Here is a 23082-nt window from a genome sequence, read left to right as displayed (position 1 = left end):
TGCAGCAACGACCAGCATTTTTTCAGGAAGAGATCTTGAAAAGGTGCGGAGTGCCCTGTGGACCACAGGCCCCTATGACTTAGGTTTTTGACGAGGCTAGGGGAGGTTAAAATAAAACTTGAGCCAGGAGCAATTCTTCCCCGAGCAGAACACCCCATGTCTTGAGAAGCTGATGAAGGTATATTTCAGACTATTTCAGCACTAATGAATCAGGGGATTCGGGTGCCACCAGAATCATCATGTAATACTGTGGTGTATTTGATTAAAAAATCTAAACGAGGGTTGTGGAGATTTATCCAGAATTTGAGACCTCTTCACCAGATTGTAGATTCTGAGTTTCCTTTAGTTCCTGATCCTGCAACAATATTTTGTAGTATCCCAGTAGAAGCTCAGTATTTCACTGTGATTGATTTGAAAAATGTGTTTTTCTCGATCCGGTTGCATAAGGACTTCCAAGACTTGACTTCATTTACGTTTCGCCAAAAAGACTAAAACATACTTGTTTGCTTCAAGGGTGCTGTGAGTCCCCATTGATCTTTAACAGAGGCCTGCAGATGGATCTAGGCAATATCGATCTCAAAAGCACAGTGATACAGTATGTAGAGGAACTGTTGATTTGCAGTAAAACAGAGGATGAGTTTAGGCAGGACTCTATCCAACTAATGACTAATTTAGCAGATAAAGAATATAAGGTGGACAATGAGAAATTACAGTATTGTCAAGAAGAGGTGTTATACATAGTTAAGTTAATTTTGCATGAAGGAAAGAAAGTGACCATTGAGAGCTGAGGTAACCATGATAAACATCAAAACCGAACACAGTTAGACAGATGCAACAGTTTCTGAGTTTATGCAATTACGTTAGAGCCTCTGTGTTTCATTATAGCATGTACACTAGGCCACTTCGGCAAGCATTAAAGAAAGCACAGTTGGTAAGACAAAACTAGAATGGACTGAAGAAATGGAGGAAGGATTTGAGGAGTTAAAAATAGCAATTTGTACAGCTCCAGTTTTAGGGATTCCAAAATATGGAGAGGAATTTTATTTGTCTTCACACACAAATGGGTCATTAAATACAGCAGTGCTTACACAAAGGACAACATTGGGGTACAAACCTTTGGCATATTACAGTGGGATTTTAGATCCAGTTATGAGAGGATACTCTCCTTGCAAACAATCTTTGGCAGCTGCCGTGTTTGCAATTGAGAGGTCCACAAGTATTGTCATGAGGTGCTCTATGACCCTTTACGTGTAGCATGCACTGTTTGCCATTTTAGAAAAACCCAAGTGCACATTGACATCCCAAAGAGCTCCAGTTTATGAGGGAATGATTTCTAACCCAAAGATTAACACTGTAATATGTAAAATAGTAAACCCAGCCACATTTGTAGCTGAACCTGTAGAAGAAGGTAATTGTGCATGACTGTGCCAATTGTGTTGAATTTTATGATGATATACCCCGTGCGAAAGAGAATGCTTTGGGGGGAGGAGACATTTTCTTTATTCATGGTTCCTCAAAAATTGTTCTGACTAGTGGGGAAAGACATGTAGGCGCTGCTGTAGTAAGACACAGATTAAATGGAGTATTGAAGGTCGTAGCGAGTGCAAAACTACCATCTCACTTTTCAGCACGAGCAGCAGAATTAGTAGTGCTTATTGTTACGCTTGAGAAACATGAAGGACAGGAAAGGAAGTGACAGTGTACAGTGACTAGGCCTATGTGATGTAAACCGTAAATGCAGGGTTGGAAAAGGAGGGGCTAGCTCCACGCAAACGTCTCTCCAGTGCAGCATGTGTCCTTATTGGATAGGCTCATTAAGGCACTACAAGTACCAGTAACCATAGCAGTCGGAAAATGCACAGCACATACTAAACAAACAGACTTTATCTCTTGCGGGAAAAAAGCCGCAAACGTAGAAGCCAAAAGGGTTGCATATTCTCCAGAAATTTCAAGTTTTGACACTGAGGATATTAAAGAAAAGTCGGATACAACTATGTTATTACATGAGGGGTTTAATATGCTGTCACTAGCCCAGGGAAGCAGACCAAAGTAAGAGCAAGAAGTATGGAAATGAAGGGGGTGTTCCTTATCCCCCACGGAAGCTTTATGGTGACAGGACAGCACGGGAAAGCCAGTGATGCTAGTAACTTTATTGAAAGTCACGCTTGAACAACTGTATTACCCTGCACATGTAACTAGAGAAAGTCTTGCTTCCAATATTTCAGAAGACTGGTTAATTCCTAATTTGTTGGAATACATTGCACTATTTATGGTGAATAGCATCGTGTGTCAAATGTTTACTGCTGGGCATACATTGAGAATGATTAGAGGAGTAATACCTCGACCGATTGGCCTGTTTCAGCATTTACATATTTACTATGTCGATATGCTGCAGACATGTAATGGATATAGGTATCTATTAGTGGCGGTGTGCCCCTTCTCCAGGTGGATCGAAATTGGTCTGCGTACACACCCTGATGCCACTTGTGCAGCACAGATTTAAGTAAGCAAGGTTTTCCCGAGGTGGGTTGTGTATGAAGTGCTAAGAACCGATAATGGGCCACATTTTGTCAATGACCTATCAAGCAAATAGGGCTTTTATTAAGTATAAAGCACAAGTTCTCTTCTGCGTATCACACGAAGGGAACAGGATATGTGAGAGACTCAACAGCTTCCTCAAAGGGAGGATTGCCAAGATTAAATTGACTTTGAAAAAGGGATGGCTGTATTACCTACCCCTGGCCTTACATGCCCTTCGGAATCAACCTGGGTCAGACCACCACCTCACCCTACACGAGCTAGTAAGAGGGCCTCAAATGAGAATGCCCCTTACACTTCTGTATAGGATTAGGAGTGATGCCCAGAGTGTAGCCAAAACTCTAGGTGATGAGATGCACGATTATTTGACATGTATGACTACCAGTATTTCTTACATTTCAGATCAAGTCAAGCATCGGGGGGGGTCTAGGAACACGGAAGAAGATAAATTGTTGTCCAATCCAAGTGAGCTATTACCAACACCTAAGTTATATGTTGGCGGCCTGATCCTGATCAAAAATTTCCTCCGGAAGTGGCACAAGCCTCACTTTAATGTCCCCTTCCTTGTTGAGGATGTTTCCCCTTCAGCTGTTAAGGTTCAGGGAAGACAGGCTTGGTTTCATCTGAATGACGTGAAGATTTATAAAGGCAAGACCCTCCCTCCCACCGTTGCTGATCTAGAAGCAAGACACTAAGAAGAATTTCTGCGTGTGCAAACCCGATTGATGATTAAGAAGATGGACGATAAAACAACAAATGATTAACGTGTACTTTATTTGGACTGGAATTCAATAGACACTCTTTATATATATTTTTGCAGAGACTGCAAGGACTTGCAGAGAATTCCAGGGATTGAAATTAACTTTTAGCAATATATTGAAGCAGTGAAAAATGCACCAGAGTTATGCCTAAACGTCAGTTCTTGATTAGAAATTGGAAGAGAGATCAATATCCAGATTCATTTCTTGAAGAACATCTGTTTTAGGTGATAAAAATACATGATACCTGGCGACAGTGACGCTCATTGGCTTGTGGTTGCTGTCTTTGTGTTCATACTTCAATCTTACCCTGCTCTTGTCAGAAGAGACATTAATATTCTAACTTTTTTACAGGATCATAAAAACGGTCCAATGATAAGAAGGCTCCTCATTGCTATAATTGAACAAATTGTACAGCTGCAAATGTGAAAGAACCTCAATAATTGCATTAGAAATGATTAATGAGGAAGACGACGCAATTATAGAGAGAGTACGAGTTCAGCAAGCAGTAGGATGGCACGAAAAATAGTTGTCCAGATTTCTATGCATAATATATATTTGCATGATTGTTCTTGTTATATTTTTGTTCCTTATTATTCACTCTCTGTCATCTTAATGTTTCTGCTGAAGAAAGAGCTCCTATGATTCTCCCCACTATGAATACGAATAATGACAGTTTGCTTGATCTTTCTAAGTATATTGGGAGACGTAATAGAGACGCAGAGGAAGACAATGATGGGATAAATACCTAAATAGACAATTCAGCTCACCTGGGGAATAACATGTGGTACCAACACATGAAAAACGTGGGGGAAAGAGCATCTGGTGAGAGTTGCTATGTCTGCTCTCTCATCCCCTGTGCCATGAATACAGTAAGAACTTTGATTTCGAAGGAGATATCAGCATATGATGTGAAATGCCTCAGCCATCTTGCAACATGTACTACTCAAGGACAGTTTCAAGGAAGTTGGGTGACTTTGCGATGGAGATCAAGATGGTAATTTCCATACCAGGATTACTACATCAAGACGACACAAATGGAGAAGGAGCCTGGATGGAAAGACAAAATGCTTGTGTATCCTGCTGGAGGACAGGATTAGGTGATCATTGAAGAAATGAAGAGAATGAATTGTCCTGATGTGACAGAAATAGCAAGATCACCTGGATGTTGGGAACAAACTCAACTGTTGATTTATGGACGAGCGCATACCAAGAAGGGATGGGAAGAAGGAATGGTGTCCTGTGCAGCTAATCTAGTGAAGACAGAATATGTACAAGAAGTACAGAGAGTGAATGATGGATGCTTAAAGTCATGGGCTAAGCACTCCAAGTTGCTGACCTGGGTGGAATATGAATTAGGCCCAGTAGTTGTAATCCCATTGGTTAATGCAACACTAACCACGCGATATTGGGCTTGTCGATCTAGAGCCTATATGAAGTTGCCCAAGGATTTGGGCAGAGTGTGTTCCCTGGTGCTCATCCATGTTCCAGCATTAGTGATTCCTCAGAGTGATCTAAACATTGGTGAATTTCCAAAAGTGGATGATCATTTGAGAAAAACAAGTTTGCTTAAACTCCTCCGATGGAGGAAAAGAGAAAAATATTTCTCAGCAAAATTTGATAATACCGTGTGATAGCATACCTGAGGAGCACATGTTTTTTAGCAGGACTGCTGTGATAATGACATCTATATTTATGCCTGGAATTCAAACGATGGCGAACGCCAAGTGGTTGCCAATCACCAGATTGGAGCTTCTGCAGACAATTAATGCTACCATAAAGGTATTCAACCCAATTAAAGAAGAGCTGAAGGCCATACGATTGATGACCCTCCAGAATAGATATGTCCTTGACATGATGACAGCAATGGAAGGAGGAGTTTGCGCCAGAATCTTGCTATCATGTTGTACATGTACACCTTCTCACGATGGCCAGAATGGGACCTTGACTCTCTTTCTCTCTCTATTCTTCCCTCTGAACTGACTACTCTGCAGGTCACACCCTGGATGTTCTGATATCTTCAGACCTCCACCTCTCTAACACTCTCACTACTCCTCTCTCTTGGAGTGACCACTTCCTCCTCTCCTCTGGCCTCTCAATACCCCCTCAGGTCAAGCCATCCCTAGCACTGCCACCTACCTTCTCAGTCATCAGACCCATGACTTGTGTCAGTGGAGGCTTTCGCTGCTACTTTCTCACCTCCTCTTACACCTTTGGCTGACTCACACTCTGACACAGCCCTCTCTAACCTTCATCTCTCTATCTCTAACACTCTTGACGTTCTTGCCCCTGTCATGAGGATCCACTTGAAACTCACTTCCAAGTGCAACTCTTGGTACGATTTCCGACCTCGCCACCCTTAAATGCAAGTGTAGGGCGGCTGAGAGGAAGTGGAGGGCATCAGGTGCACCCTGTGACAAACTGGCCTGCCGACTGCTCCAAAGGCAGTACAGACTCTCTGTCCACTATAAGAAGAGAGCCTACATCCAATCCCACGTCTCTGCAGCATCTAACAACTCAGCTGAACTTTTCAAAATCTGCAAGGAGCTGGCCAATCCTGCTGCAGTCTCTACCTCTCCTATTCTCTCACAGGCCCTCTGCACAGCTCTGGCTTCTCATTTCACCACTAAATCTCAGGACATTCTGTCCACTCTTTCTTCCTCTACCTCCACTTCCTCCTCCTCTGCCACCCCTGGCCTGTCTTCGGCCACTTCTCCTTCTTTCCCCTATTCACCGCTGATGATGTTTCTAGACAAATCTGATCTATGAAAGTCTCATCAACGCAGGTTCTCCCCTGCTCATCCAGAACCATCAAGGACCACATCGACCCCCTGGCTCCAGCCTTGGCCGATTTCTGCAATCACGCCTTTTCCATTGGAACATTCCTCTCCCCTTTAAGTACTCTGTTGTGCACCCCCTTCTTAAGAAGCCCTCTGCCGATCCTTCCTCTCTGCTATCGCCCGATCTCCATCACTCCTTTCCTGGGCAAACTCTGGGAAAATCTGGCCATCTCCCAGTTTAATCTGCATATTGAAACTGTTGGTTGTCTCCACGACCACCAGTCTGGCTTCACAGCTGCCAGAACCACGGAAACTGCTCTCCTACACACCTGTGTTGACTTGCTCTCTAATCTTGACTCTAATCTTCCTTCTGTCCTCATTCTTCTTGATCTATCCTCTGCTTTTGACACTGTCAAGCATGCCATCCTGCTCAATCACCTCCATGACAACCTGGCTATCACTGGTCAGGCCCTGTCCTGGTTGACAACCTTTCTCACTGACCGACTCTCCCAGGTCCAGCTGGTGACTTTCCTCTCTTCTATCACTCTCTCTACTTGTGGTGTTCCCAAGGGGTCTAACCTTTATCCCTGGCTATTCAACCACTACCTGGCACCTCTGTCCCACTGCATTGCTACATTCTGTTCTAACTTTCAGTGTTATGCGAATGACACCCAGCTCTACTTCAGGCTCCCCTCAGCCACCACTGCTCTTTCTCTCATACCAGACTGTCTGGCCGCAATTCAGGAATGGTATGCTGCCAATGATCTCTGCCTTAATGCCAGTAAGACCTTGATCCTCCTCATCATGGCACCTGCTCCCTACTTTCCTCTCTCTCTTTGGCTGCCCACCCTGGGCCCTCTTCCTGCTCCTTCCTGTGAGGCTAAGGACCTTGGTGTCATATTCTACTCCACCCTCTCCTTTTCTCCTCATATCTCTAATGTCTCTAAGAAGTCACACTTTCAGCTTCATCTCCTCAGAGATATTCTGCCTTTTCTTCCTTTCCCCCAGAAGCTCACTGTCTCTAGAGCCCTGGTCCTCTGCAGGCAGGACTATTGCAACAGCCTCTTTTTAAACCTGCCTATCTCTACTCCTCGACCTTTACAACTCATCCAGAACAGGACTGCAAGACTTGTCCTTGGCCTCAAGCCCACAGATCGTATCTCTCTAGCTCTGAAATCGCTGTACTGGCTCCCTGTGGCTGCAAGGATCAAATTCAAGCCCTTTGTATCGTCCACAAGGGTTTCTGGGGCCTAGGATCGCACTACCTCCAACTTTCTCTTACTAAACATCTTCCTTCTCGAGCTCTCAGCTCCTCCAACTCCAATTCTATGAGGGTCAGACCCTTTTCAAAGCAGAGAATGGGGGGCAGATCTCTTTCCTGGACAGGAGCCTCCATATGAAACAGCCTCTCTCAAACTTGAGCAGAACCACTTATGGTTCCAGAAGCAACTCAAGACCTTCCTTTTCGCTTCTACTTTCTCTCTTCCTCTCCACTGCTAATGTCCCTGATGGCGCTGCACACTGGTCACCTGGCCACCCCTGAACTTGAGCATGGGCGCCTGCATGTCCAGTTGCCCTTGCACTGCCTCTGGGCTCCCTCAACACTTAAGTCTCTCTATCTGTAAGCCTACAGTCCCTTCGCTTGACACTTAAGAACCACCCTCTGGCAGCTCTTATTGAGTCACCTGCACTTCTCCTCACCCACCACACCCCATTGGCATTTCTCCCCGCACTCTTCCCCGCACTTGTGTGATCTGAATGACAAAAGGCCTAGTAAGATCGTTGTTTGTCCTCCTTCTTTTTCCCCCTCCTTGTCTTGTCGCGCCTAGAAACACGTGTGTACAGGCATGTTATAAATGACTTATCATATCATATCAATGCAACACGAACAACACACAAGTTTAGCTCACTTACATAGAAACCAGAGTATTATAGGGCAGCTATCTTTTTAAAAATGTATGCAGCACCATGCTTTCAAATAACCAAATGCCTCAAGACCTTCGGAAAACTCAAAAGTCTGAGTCTGCAGAAATACAGAGCTGTGCAGAGCTCAGAAAGCAGTTAGCAATTAGTGCCAAGGCCAGAAGGAGATAGGTCAGATGGAAACGGCAGATCAAAGACACAGGATAGTGATTCCCAGGACATAGGCAGGATACTCCCCATTTAACTAAAGTGTATCAGAGCACAACCAACCATTGTTAGTTAAAGGCCAAGGCACAGTGAGCCAAATGGATTCCATGAATAATCACTCAAGTGAGTCCCCAGAGGCAGCAGAAAACATGGCACACGCATACATAATAGCTAAAATCCCAATAAAGAGGAGGTAATTCCACTACATACACGGCCCTCTACCACATGACTCGTAATTGCAAGACACTGGCTATTAATTCAGTGCCATCAGAAGATAGGACATTTGTGGTACCACCTAAAAGCACAGACAGACACAGGGCCAAGAACATAGCAATTGCTGAGCTCATGGTCTAAGTAATGAGGGATGGTAATTTCGTTACGGAAGACAGTTCATGGGCCTCTCTCCCCCTACTACCTGTCTGACACAAATCTTAACAACCTGTGAAATGTCCAAGGTTGGTTAACAAGAAGACAACCAATTGAAACCCTTATTGTCATTCCGCCCACCATGCAGTATGCCAGTCAATTTGTTTTTTTAACTTTATCAATATTGGGATGGTCTCAGGAAAAGCCATCAGATATCATTTACCCAACTAATTGTGTAACCCTTATACTATCCATGTGTAACCATATTCCTTAACCAATCCCCGTAGGTTTTGTAAAATTGTGATGATGTATGTTGTGAGAAATGATGCATCAGAGGTACTTAAAGTGTTGTTTTGTATGAATTTGGTGAGTGACTCAAAGGTGTATTGCTTGTATGCTGTCCCTGCTTTATTTGGATGATAATAAAGCTGAACCTTACCTTGCACTTTGTCTACTCCATCATTGAGTTTGGCTTGGAGTAATTTCAGTACCTCTGGCATAACTGGGACTTTGGACTTCGCTTAACACCCAAACATATTGTATAAGAATGATTCACACAAATATTTCTGCCTCTTTTAGACTTGAATGGGGAGTTGAGCTGTGGCTAAATTAGTTGGGTAAAAGCAAGCAGTATCTGAGTGCTACCCGCATCACTTTACTTTGGAAGACAGAATACATACATGTGCTTGTCTGATACTTACAAAAGATTCCGTCTTTTCCAGGTATTACACATTTTATATCTTAATCTGATTTAGACCTTAATGTGACAGTCAATTTTAACTTCAAGTTAATATTGTGGGATCTTTAACTAATGAGGAACTCGGTGACTGTCCTTGGATGTCCCCTCCAGTTCAAGGTGCCCTTTTTAGTTTGGGCTATTAAGTGGTAACGCCACCTATAAGCCAAATATATTGCATTAGAGTACAGATAGGAAAAAATGGCATCTGAGGAGGGATACAAAGCTTGAAGGTGTTGTTTGGTTCTTTGCCCACCCATTGACTACCCATCGACATGCAAATCCCTAAGGCCATTTCCACTCAGTTCCTGCACCTCCCACCCAACACACCTCCTCATGGGAACTGTTTGAGCTTGCTTTAATCAAGCCTTACAGTCAAACTTTGCACTTGAAGTTGTTGCCAGTGTTTTTTTAAAGCCTTCTTCTGCGAGTCAATGACTTCATTGGAGTGCTAAACCCACTACTGGTGCAATAAAAATGCCTTGACCAGGTCTGCCTTGAGTCACTCAATTTATAAGCACTATGCTTGTCCTTCACTTAGCTCCACTTAAAAACAAGCCTTGACAAAGCCATGCCTTTTGGCTTATGTTTAAGTAGGAGGCATTTGCCAAGCACTGCTATCGGACACCCAGATACTCATCACCATTTTGTACCTGCTACCACCAATGGCCAGTTAATACCACTACGGCAGGGCCTGGCAAGTGTGCGTTTTCCATACCCACAGAAAATCTCAAACTGTTGGCATTGCCAATGCTTGTTCCCATATGCTTGCTCCACAGAGAGTTTTTACTATATGCCCCGTTGCTGTTCGAGCAATGATAGCTGTCTTTTTGAGCAACTCCCACTTGAAAATGCAATCTGCATTCACTTGAGCCTTCCAAATAAACAGCTCCATACACTGTGTTAAGCTGAGCACAGTAGCCTATAAAATAGAGTGGGGAGATATGAGCTGCATTCTCCGCAGTCTCCGGACTGGCACCATAAACCGCTTAAAATCAGATTATACGTCAGCGCACATGTACTAATGCATTAGGGCATTTTACTACTTTCTCCAATGTCTCCAGACTGGGTGATTGCTGCGGTGAGGTGAAGTTTACGACTGGACTTGCATGATCAAAGTTTCTTTTGTGGATAGACACCACTGAAAGTGTACGCGCTGAAGAATTGGGCAGAGAAGCAGGCCAACTTCTTAAAAGTTTGAAAAAATGAATTAAAAAACGTTTTCAGATAGACTACATCCTGGAATTATCTGAGAAATATGTAGGGATCGAAGTGTGCAAACAAAAGCAGTGGATCTATGCACTCTGCCGGCCTGCCCACCACCTACCCTACCGACCCCATACCAACCCACCTCCCCTCTGCAATACAACCCCCAGACCTGAGTCCCGCCTTTCTTCCACTCCATCCTCACCACTGTGCTTTACAGCTGCACTACAAAGACTGAAAGAAACACAGTGGGGGTCATTACAAGTTTACCAGTCTGGAAACAACTGTACCAGTAAGCTTACCGGTACCGTTGTTTCCGGACCGGCAAACTACGAGGTCTGACCTGGCGTGCGGAACGGCACCCGCTCGCAGACCTCAATGGATGCATCGGCATCATTCATGAATGGTGCGGTGCATCCCTCCTCCCCAATGGGACTCAAATGGGAATGGGGAGTAATATTTTCCGGCACCCAACAATGGGGAATTACCGGGACCGCCAGGGCTGTAATGCCTCGGTAAGTCCCCATTTCCGGATGCCGGAAAAAATGACGCCAGAGTCATAATGAGTGACAACAACAATTACTTTCAGCCACTGTCCACTACAGCATGCAGCTTCATACACCCTCCCATTTCCAATCACCCACCATTCAAAACTCTTAAGGGACATGCCAAAGACTAAAGTCACCCCTGCCACCCACCGATTACCCACACACACAGTTGTGCGTGCAGCAAAGTCATGTTAATCGGTTGCTTAAATTCAGAAGACAAGCACTGATCCCCGCTGGAGCAGCGCCATGAGTGGGTCGGGAATGGACTATGTCCCAAGGAGGCAAATGAAATAAACTAGAGCATCCCAGCGACTGCAAGATAGCTCAACTGAGTTGAAGAGAGCATCTCCAGTATGGCCTGGATTCAAACCCCAGTAAAGGTGCAACAAAAAGCAAACATGCCCTTGCCGTCCAGGAATGGTTCTCGGCTGACAGTAAGGGAACGATTGCTGTTTTTACCAAAAGGTAGTGGAACGGTGTGCCCTTTAGTTGTGGCCCACTTCCACGTTTACACACGTGGTATGCGTCAATAATTGATTGGCAGCTGTCATAAAAGAGGAGTGTCAAACTTGGTCAAGGCTGCAAGTGACGTACCTCAAGGGTCTGTATACATACATGGAAGGAGATTTGTATTGCACAAACTTGGCAGGGAAGCAACTTGGCCCTGCAAAAGGGAATGGGGGTGCAACAGGGCTTGGTAAGGGGTATGGATAGGAGTGGAAATGGTAGAAGTATGATGATCTTTTGATCAGTATTGAGATGGATTTAACTAAAGATATGTGATAATTGCACACAGTTAAGAGCGATCATTACCAGAGCAAAACACAATCAAAAAGAACTGTATATAATGATACAGAGATGCTCAGAAGCTAAAGCAGTGCAATTTGTACTGCATGAGAGCAAACTCAGATACCTGCAAATTGAGGCATGAGCACATATTTATTAAAACATTGCTAGTGGGCGAATCGCAGTGGCCTCCAGGATGGCCGGGATGGAGCAATGTCCAACACTCTGCATATGAGAAGCTAACATAATTCAAGGGCAACACGTAAACAGGGTACGAGAAGTTATTAAGATAGATTGTTGGGAATAAATAAGGAATAGAATGCTGTGGTCAATGTTGGTCCTACCGACACCAAAAGAGACTGACAGCGTAGAGAACTTTCTCTCGGATTTAACATATGAGAAGGATTGCCATAACATAAACGCACAAGGGAGAATCGTTGGCATGAAGTGGCTGCGCTGTTTGAGGCAGGGAGTATTATAATACAAAACTACTACTCCAATGTTAGAAAAAAACTAATTGTGGTTTAGGAACAGGGAAAATCCCATTTTGCAGCCGAAGTGTGACTCCCCACCTCCAACTAAGGGCGTCGAAGCTGATCAGTGACAGGCTTCAAGTAAAACCTTGATGAGATAATGGAGTTCCCGGGTAGAGAAATGTCTCCGGCACCACGGCGGGAGTCGGACATGAGAAGCCACTGCTCTACTCTATGGTTCTAATTAAGCCTGTGCTCTTGGATACACAAATCCATTCCTTTCTTATACACATGCCAAGTCCACAGTTACATTTCCTGCTCTCGCCAACACGACCAGGCAGGCCCCACTCCAGGAAGTTTCATCTGGGTTGGCCAGGTTTGTGAAAAGGGGGGCCAAATCTTCATTGGGAGTGGGGTATGAGTACCATAAACACATTGAGCCACATGTCCCGATACATGATAAAGCCAATCATATTTTCACAGATTTGGAAAAAATGCATTTGCACCGATCAACTGGTTTAGTCTGACCACTTTAAAGTGATTCAAACCCAGGCTGTTAGGACCAGGGTCGAGACACTTACCCCTAAGGCTACTTGATGTCTAATCAGGATGCTTGTAAGGATTGCACTCAGTATTATGTTTAAGGCAAAGGGCTTCATGGCCAGGATTGACAGAGGACCCTGCGTAGACTGGGCATGCGGGTGGAGCTTAGGGTGGTAGTAGTTAATGGCTGTTACAAGTGTGACAAATGTTCCATGTTTAAGTGTTTTTCCTGACATTAAGTGATTTGCACAGGATCACTCCATTTATTCAAGTGGGAAACCTGCTCTCCCATTCCATCTGCTCATCTCTTCCTTAATCGCATGCTTTCCAGTCCCCTTTCCAATGTCTTCTGCTCCCCTCTTCCATCTGCTCCATTATTGCCATCCATAAACTCCCACAGTACTTTGAGCTTCCATTCCCTACTCACTTCAGCTGTCATCCACTCCTGCTTCTCTATTTAAAATCTATATTTTGCAGACCCCTGAACAAAAGCCTGAGAGGTAAATCCCAATTAATCATGCCCTAAGAACAAATGTTTAGTATCTTTTTTCAACAGAATGCTATGAATTAGCTATAAAGACTGTACAGAGAGAAAGACAAGCAAGCAAAATAGTGTGGCAAAATCAATGTACCTATCTTCACTTACCTTCCCATCTGCTCTCTCCTTTCTATTCTATTCACCTCTCCCTCACCTTTCACCCCAATCACTTTCCATCAGCTCCCCCTAACCACTGTTCCCAACTACCACCACTCCCACCTACCCCAACCATGCCTTCTTGCCCTTGCTGGGGAGAACCAAGGAGAACCTTCTCCTCCTCTGTGAGGGCTGAGCAACGAGTACTTATAAAAAACTCAGATGGTGTAGACTCAACAATGCCTCCTTGTTTGTTTGTTTGTTTGTTTAGTATTTATTATGCGCACCGGACCCTGGGGTATAAGGGCGCAGAAGGTAAGAAGATGTACAGCTTAAAGCACGGTTACAGGTTACAAGTTACAAAAGTTATAGGTTTACAGGCGAGTAAAACATGTGGCAGGAACAGACAGGTAGGAACAAATTCATGCATTCATTTAATTTAACATTTGTTGTCGTCAACCAGTTGATCACATTTTGCCTGAATTTGGTGAAAGATTGTTCTAGCCTCGCAGTGATAGGTAGTTCATTCCACAATTGAGCAGCTTTGACTGGGAAGCTAGCTCCGCCTATGGTGGCGAGTTTGAATCAGGGTACTTGGAGGCGATTGGTGTTGGCTAGTCTAGTTTGTCTAGTGGAGTGTGTTCTGGTGAATCTGTCCTTTAAGTATTGTGGGGCTTTATTATAAAGTGATTTGTATGTGAGGGATGCGGTTTTGAGTCTGATTTTCTCATGGGTGGAAAGCCATTTGTGTTTCCGTCTTGTTTTTGAGATGTGTTCTCTCTTGGGAATGTTCAATGCTGCTCTGAGGGCATTGTTTTGCTGTATCTGAATTTTGTTGATGGTGGATTTAGTAGCTCCTATGTACAATGCATTGCAGTAGTCTAGTTTGGAGATGATTAGGGCTCTGGCTAATGTTAGACAACTGTGCTGAGATAAGAATTGTTTTCCTGCTCTGATTAGTTTACATGTGTAAGCTGTTGATGAGACTAGGGAATTTACTTGTTTGGAGAATGATAAGGTGGAGTCAAGGTAAATACCTAACGTTTTTACTTCTTTGGCTACTTGTATACAGTTCTCATCGATGATGAAGAAGGAGTAGTTTGTATTTAGTTTATTAATGAGGGAAGCAGTGCCTAGGATAAGTAGCTCGGTTTTATCATCGTTCAGGCATAGGCCATGGGTTGCCATCCATGCCTGAACGATGCTGTAGATTTTGTTCACTAGTGCTAAGTCCTTTTCGTAGTCCCCTGTGAGTGGGAGGAGGATCTGGGTATCGTCAGCATAGTTAGTATACGCGATACCCAGGTGGTCCAAGTCATCAAACAGGGGCTTAGTGAAAATGTTATATAGTGTTGGTGAAACTCAAGATCCCTGTGGCACGCCGCACATGATGGGGATGGGGTCTGCAGCTGCAGTAGGTGAGAAGACCCTCATGGTGCGTCGCTAAGGAATGATTGGATCCACACTATAGCCTCAGTGGAGAAGTGTGCTGCTGTATCTAGGTGGTTACACAAGACTTTATGATCTACTAAGTCAAATGCGGCAGATAAATCGAATAGGAAGAGAAGTGCTGGTTTTCCAGAATCTCGTACTTTAACTATTTGGGCTTTTAGATCAATCAATGCAGTTTCTGTGCCGTGTAGTGGACGGAAACCGGATTGACGGGAGCCTAGTAGTTGGTTTTGTTCCAGGAAGTTCTGGATTTGGATATATGCCACCTTGTCCAGAATCTTCAATATGAACGGTACGGTAGTAATCGGTCTATAATTAGTGGGAATAGACGGGTCTAAAGTTGCCTTTTTAAGGAGTGGGAGCACCCAGGACTCTTTTAGGTTGCTCGGGATGGTACCTGTGTTAAAGTAGGCATTAATCAACTTTCTGATGAGCGGTGCAAGGTCTCGTGCAGCATCTTTGATGAGTTGTGCTGGGCAAAGGTCTCCTTTGCAATTGGACGGTTTTAGACCAAGTATTACTTTCTCCACCTCTAGTATAGAGACTTTGGAGAAGTGGAATTGGGTGGTTGGATTAAGGTTGGAAAGAGTCTTAGTAGAGGGTGATGTGGCAGATGCTAAGGTCTCTCGTTTTAGTTCTATTTTCTTTTGAACATTTACCTTCTGGGATGCTAAGTCAAGTTCTTCTTGCTTGTAACCACGTGATAAAAACTTCTCTTTCATTACTGATTGTTGAGCTAAACATTCTTCTGGATCACTAACAATCTTTTTGACTCGCAAGAGTTGGCTATACGGTAGGTTCCTTAAGAGACTGGGTTGATGGAAGCTAAGGCGGTATAATAAGTTGTTCCGATCGGAAGATCTGCGGAACAAAGTGGTGCTGTAGCCAGTATCTTTCTTTTCTATCAAAACGTCAAGAAATGTGATTTTGTCTATAGATATTTCACTCATGAACTGGATGCGCGGGTCCTGAAGGTAAATGCTATGGATCGTGACACGCTGTTGATTAGCACCACAAAACCTAAGAGAGAACTCAAGTCCCCAGTGTATGTTTCGAGATTCTCTGTTCAAAGTAACAAGATCAAGAACTCAATCAAAAAACATTGGAGTATCTTCAAGAATGACGTCAGGGTGCAGAAACTGTTCGATCAAATACCAGTATTTGCATATCAGAGGAGCAAAAATCTACGGGATGAACTTGTTCGAACAAAACCCCCCATAAAACTCAATACCCAACGCACAAGGACATACCCCTGTTTACACTGTGCCAACTGCAATCTGGTAATTAAAGGAAACATTATAAACCACCCCAACACAGGCAACAAGATTCTTCTAAAGACGTTTGGCACATGCGACAGTGTGAATATCATATATGCAATAAAGTGCCCCTGTGGGAAATATTATGTTGGGCAATCCACAAGATCAGCAAAAGTGCAATGCAATGAGCATCGCTCCTGCATCTGCAATTTGAACCCCAACTCAGTAGTGGCCCACCACTGGAACGAAAAAGGCCACAATCTTACACAAATAAGGTTCTTGATCTTAGAAGTACTCAATAAGGTTAATCCCCATGAAGACTTGGGCCTTCGGCTCAACCAAAGAGAGACATTTTGGATTGACAGTCTAGGGAGCCTATATCCAAATGGCCTAAATGAAGAAATCAACTACCACTGTTACATTTGAATGTATTGTACCACTTCCCTGTTTTCATTTAAGGTTATTCATTCTGCTTTTGTATTCGCAGGCTTAACTAGCCTATTGACGGCACTGCCTACACATATAATATTTTTTGGCATGTGCAGCAGTTCCTTTTTGTTTAATGCCCGTTGAGTCGTTTTGTTACTATAATGATGTACTAATTGTCAATGATCACCTTTAATAACCTAGTATTTTTTGAGCTGTCGCATTAAGGCCGTAACCCCGGACACCCGTCTGGGACCCAAAGTGGTACCCACCGGTGCCACCGCCCGCGGACAAGATGCATATTTTTGACATTTCCATAGTGGTATTTTATATGTATTATTTTTCTCATTGTCATGTTTGTCTACATTTATTCCATTCAGCACTTGTTTTACTGTTGCCTTAGTTTTTATTAACACCACCATTTTTTTAAAAGTATTTTCTCTATGTCTATGTCTCTTAAATTTTCTGTTTGTATTTTTACTTTCTTATTAATCCTGGTTTACCTCCTAGAACATCTATAATTCTTTTCCTTGCCCCCATTATGCCCCTTGAACGCACATGCCGCCTTGCATTGTACGTGCCGCATCGCGCTTTTCTTCCTCGCGTTGCGGTCACGTGTCTATATCTTGCACGGTTTCCCTTGGCAACACTTACTCTCTGCGATGCCCGACGGCGTTCCTCCACCAACCGCTGAAATCACTGTGTGGACTCCACAGGTACACGAGCACTTTTCCTTACACTTTCCTTGCTTCTGGCTCTTGCCGCTTACTAAACTTGACTTCATCCCTACAGATCGTCAACTAGATCATATCATATGCACGATCGCGTGCCACACACTGAGATTCATCTAAGACTCTGTGTCTTTCACCAACTCTGAACCTTTCACCTCATTTGACTACTCTCTACACGCGAGGTAATCTTTGTTTGTGTGTACTGGTAGTCATCTTCCCGCTCGACACCAGCTTTGTTTATTTATTCATTTATTTTCTTTTTATTCACATATTTCTACCTGCTCTGAATGCATCCTTGCATGGGTATGTTATTTTTTTCCACTCAATTATTTACATGTTATTTTTCTATGCATTGATTCAATGTATGTGGTGTTAATTGTGGTGTTAATTGTATCTTATCTACTTGATGCCACCATACTAATATGCCATATTTAAGTATTGACTGGCCCTGAAGAAGGAGTTGAATGCTCCGAAATGCATTGGCATTTGAAGTATACTCAAATTATGAGATGTGTCAGCTGCGCACTCACTAAGAATTCATTAGTGATCATCTTTTTGATATTTTTGATATTTTTTTGATAAAACACATATTACTTGAACTAAGCCTTTGAATTTACATGAACTCATATAGAACAGATAAAGTTGGAAAAGTAAATTTGAACTTTTGGAACAGCTTGTTTTGAACTACAAAACCCAAAGTTGGGTTCTAACGGAGAGCGGCTGTGTGACTAGGTTGCCTATCTAGTCTATTGCTTTACTTGCATTCGAGTCAGTGTGTCTCCAGACTCATCATAGCCAGAAAGTGAGCTTTCACAAATATTGTTTCTTGCCAAAGCTTGAAGTCCTACACAGATACCTGACTGTAATTGTATCTACTTAGTGGTGCCCACTTATTTTGTTTTGTAACAAGCAAGGAACCCACATCTGGGCATACACACTTTCAATTGCTGAAACTAATAAGCTTTGGCAAAGCAACAGCTTGGGCTTTTGCGTAGGCTTGGGATAGGCTTTTGCGAGGCATTGCCATAAGTGTACCACCTGACCATGAGTTGGGAACAGCTGGAAACTGGTGCTGGTACCTGGGAATATGATGTAATTGCCTGACAAATGTCTTTCTAATAACTATACACAAGTCAAAAGGGTAGGCTTTGCTATAGCTTGTTGTAGAGAGAGCTGCAGTGCAAGGAACCAATGCATGACACACATATTGCTTATAAATGAACAGGCTGCAGACACACATTGTTGGGAGATTGTCACTGCACCAGGAGCTCATTTACAGAGGCATTTAAGTCATCAAACACTGTAAGGCATGCACAGATATGACACTGGCACGCCATATACAGCGCACATGTTGGTGTTAGATTGTGATAGAGCTTGCTCAAAGAGTTCCCAGGAGGGTATGTTTCGTCAGGGAGGAGCAGGTAATGAGCGAGAATGCCATAGGGATGAACATGGCAATGGGTAGTCAATGAGTTTTTAAATCACAGGCAGTGTGTCCCATTTTACATCCCATCCCCATCCTATCTGTGTTACAGTGCAGGAGTTCTGGTTTACACCTAAGAGCCAAAACTAAAAAAGTATGGACGTAAGTATCTGAATCAATCATAACTACCAGCATTGCTTTGGTCAGCCTTCCAGGCCATTGTTTGCAAATCAGCCCTAGCCCTGCCACTAATGTGAGCAGCCACACTGCTAGTCCACAAGCCCTAACGATATCTGTGATTGCTACTGTTTCAGTGCAGCGGGGACATGGTCTGGCAACTGAGATCGAACTGCACCATTTGGTGGCAGAACCAAGACTCATTTGCTAATGACTTGTCCCCTTCTGTGATGGCACAGACATACCAAAGGATTGTGGCATGAAAGGTTTCCCAGAGCAATGATAGTGGTAATGCTAATTCAAAGCCTTGCTTCGATCACTTTTTGGTTTTTACTACACTCTCCCATCCAGAATTACATCTTTCTTTTTACCCACCTTATTTTTTCACGTATACCCGATTAGTACATTCAGCGGAGTATACACCTTGAATGTTATTTGTAAGAACCGTCAGTCAGTAGATAGTCCAGCTGTATAAATCTGTGTCCAAGCAACTCACCAGTCATTTGTTGTTTGAAACATTTAACCATTTTATTAAGCATGATGGGAATTACTGTTCTATTCCCAACAAGGAGTATCATTAAATTACAGAAATTAACTTGTGATTGTATATTTGACAAAATAGCTAGCTTGTAAGTTAGATGTTGGCAATGTAGGTAAGATGAACGGTGCAGTTAAAACACAGGATCTTGCTATATATATCGTAGGCAGCCTTCTTGAGCAAGTGTGCTACCACAGGTGTGAAATGCCCTCCATTTCCCTGGTCATTTGTGCTGCCATTGCTGTGGAGCACAAATCATTGTCCAGGGCAAGCAATCAGATTCTGGCCCGGCCTCCTGCAGTCCACCGCCCTCAGGAGTTGCTGCTGCATGTTTAGAGTAAATTCCCCCTTGACAGCCTTGACACCCAGCCCCCCACCCTTCCCCGTATAGCACCATTGGCAAGGGCTCCTTTCTAGAGGGGGGCAAGGGGTGGCCTTGTGGGTGGGGAGGCTGGCCCCCTGCTGGAGTCAGGCCTGCTACCAGGTCACATTGCTGGTCAAAGTGCACGAGACAAGTCATCAGGATGCAATGCAAACTCAAGAGCATTGCCAGTTGGAATTCCCCCTGGAGCAAACCGTGTGATTGCAGAGGATTGTGGGAAGATCGATTGCATTGTTTTTTCCTGTTGGCTTGATCCCGCTCTGGAGTGAAGGATTATCTGTAGTGGGAATAGACCTAGTGGATTTCCCTGGTTTGGAAGCTTGGTCTTCTGGGTCGCATGTTCCTAGAACACATGTATGCTTGCTGGACCTGGGCACTCGGGGGACTCGAGCAGATGGACTTGCAGACAAAATGTTCTTTTCAAAGTATTTTGGCAGCAGCATACCAGATAAGGCTTGCTTCATGAGTTGTGCGCGGTGCGCAAAGAGGACTCTCGCACGTCCCATACATGTAACCCGTGGGAGGACCTTTGCAGACTTCATGAAGCCAGAGGTTCTGAGGGTTTGCACTGGAATCAGAAAATCATGTTTTCCTTCCACCATGGAAAACATGCCAGCCACGACTACCCTCTATAGGAGACTCCTGCGGGAGAAGCCGGCCCTGGGTGGCGCAGTGTGTGGGGGTTGTTGCTCTCTGATGGCGCCCCTTCGTGGACGCTCTCAATGTTTATTCCCATGACCCCCTATCGCCCTTCTCATTTCAGTCCCCTCCCCCTCTCTCCAGGACAGTATGAGGTGACTGACACCAGGCATGTTGGTACTTTACAAAACACGTTAACTTTAATACACGATTCACTGTTTGCTCTGTTGTTTACTTTTGAGCAGTGTTTGTCTCCCACAAAACGAATCTGGTGCTGTGTAGTCTTTTGATGTGGCACTAGCGCTTTTAACAATACCGTGAAACGTGTCGCACAGTATGTGGTGTTTCGCCTTGCCCTTTGGCAAACTATGCCTGCGTTTCGTCATCCAACGCGCGCATCTATTTGCCAAACTGCATAGCAAATAGAAAACAAGTGCACTGTGTTCCGTTGCCTTAGTGCGCGAGAGATAGGTGAGCAGTGTTCTTCCAAGGTGGGTGCCTCGGCTACAAAATATGCGCGCATCCATTCTGCTGCGAGTCATTAAATCCCGAAAATCCTTGAAGCCGCCGCTTGCCAAGGAGTGCTTTACTTATAATCAAATGGGAATCTCAGCCTGGACGTTTCACTATTTCATGATGCGTTCCGGCAAACTTCCTGTGGGGAGAATGCCTTACAGCACAGGTGGGCACTGCATCTATACTACAGCAAATGCAATGCAGAAGAGATCCGTCCGCTCGCGCCTTTTCGAAACGCAGCCCCTCCTCGCCGTGCTTGATTATTCAGCAATAATGCGTTGTGACCTGGAAGCCGTGGCAACCCCATCCCGAAGTCTCACGCGCTTCCCCTTGTGCCAAGAAGCCAAGATATTGACTTCAGAGGAGTAAAGTGACCTGGGCATCAGCAGAGAGCCTGGCACTTACTGACTGAACAAACACAAATAAAGGGGCGCCACTGACAGGATGTGTACTGCGACACACGTCTTCATAAAAAATGTTGACAGAGAAAATTGTCAACGTCCAGGAAATGAGGAGCACAGGCAAAATGGAACATGGTAGGCAATTTCTCAATGCCCGTCTCTAGGGTATAGACAGTGTTGTTTTAATATCCTCACAGCTGGCAGGTGCTATGTCTTCATTGCGGGGAATTGAAGCTGCGTTGCTTCAGAAAGTTATAAAGAACTCACTTGACACAGAGAGTCCTTTCATGTTTGGAAGGCGCCCTGACACACTTTTCCTCGCCAGGTGAAGCAGCACAGCAAACACACGTTCACTTAGAGCAGCACACCTGCCGCTAGCCCAAGCAACAAGAGAAAGGCCCTCCTGCAGCGCCCGTCCTCGCGAGGAAACATGCACACACCACTTCCCCCCCTTACCGTCGCTGCAGAGCATTGCCGCTAATGCCAATTACAGCATCAACAGGTGCAGCCAACAGCTGCAGCAGCTGCAGCGAGCCGACGGACGTGAGGTAACGTAGTGGCACAGACCGCACCAAGTCCAGGCGCCCCCTGCCACCACCCAACCTACAACACTACTGTCTCTCGCCTTCAGAAATGTTTCAGCTACTTTGAAACACACCGTCGGTGTCGTTCTGCACTGCATTGCGCCTGCCACCGCGTTGCCTGGCAAACATTTTACTCACAATTAGTAGCAGCGAAGCAGCAGAGGCGCAAGAAGACTGCGGCTCTCATGTCTCCTCCGGTGCAGTGTGCACGCTGGACGCGCCCAGGTTCCTTCCCTCCCTCTGGATGCCGAAGGCTCTCGAGTGCTGCCCAGGCGGCAGCCCTCCGTAGGATGTGAAGCGAGCTTCCTTCAGCGAGCTCCGTGCAGGCACCCTCTCCTCTCTCCTTCTGGTCCCTGCCTCGCGTACAGCAGCATGAGGGGCGAGGGGGGGGGGCGGGGAGCCAGAGAGCCCAGGCAAAAGTTTCAGATTGAGAACACGCAGTCACTGCTTGTTCAAAGATCCTGTTTCAATATCCTGTGTCGCATACTGTTGCGTGCTGTAGTGAGATGTGTTCGCAACAACAACTCCCTGACCCGAGAGAGACGGTCAAACAAAGCCAGCCACTCAGATTCAGTCTCAGCCATGCGCCCCCTCCCATTACTGCAAAGAGGGACCTTGGCCGGGATGATAGATTCACCTTTTACCAACAAGGACCAGAACGGGATTTTTACTTTTTTAATTTTATGTTTTTGGTTTGCCATTTACTGGAGTAGTTCGATTATTTTTTGTGTGTTCAAATTGCCGAGTCGCAGAGTTCAGCACGGACACCTGAGTGACTAGGAATTATGTTCGTATATACCACTATTTGTCAGAAGTTTGTATTTATTTGTATTTATTGATTTATAAAGCGCCTTACACCAAAGTGATGTAAAGTTAATTTGTTATGTGCCTGCTGGAAATATATCTCATAATATACAGTGAGTAGTTAATAACAATGTCCCAGAATAGTATATGCTTTGCAGTTGCCCTCTTTCCCAGCTAAACTGTGCCTTGCTTAGCTCTTGGCGGATTCGGTCAACAAGTCGACTTTTTGCAAGACTAAGATTCACTTGGATTTAC

General features: G+C 44.5%; 1 protein-coding gene across 1 annotated transcript in view; it reads right to left on the bottom strand.

Moving 5' to 3' along the window:
- RXFP1 (relaxin family peptide receptor 1) overlaps window positions 1-22531 on the bottom strand; it is a 1623004-nt gene extending 1600473 nt beyond the window's left edge. Inside the window, 1 exon segment of the mRNA XM_069631337.1 lies at window positions 22162-22531. Coding sequence (XP_069487438.1) covers window positions 22162-22210 — 49 coding nt within the window. The 5' untranslated portion in view covers window positions 22211-22531.
- Between the last annotated feature and the right edge of the window lie 551 nt (window positions 22532-23082).

Source organism: Ambystoma mexicanum, chromosome 6q (genome assembly GCF_040938575.1).
Source record: "Ambystoma mexicanum isolate Mex_15411 chromosome 6q, UKY_AmexF1_1, whole genome shotgun sequence".
NCBI classification, from domain to species: domain Eukaryota; kingdom Metazoa; phylum Chordata; class Amphibia; order Caudata; family Ambystomatidae; genus Ambystoma; species Ambystoma mexicanum.
The sequence above is the reverse complement of the archived record's forward strand: the minus strand, read 5'-3'. Positions and strand labels throughout refer to the sequence as shown.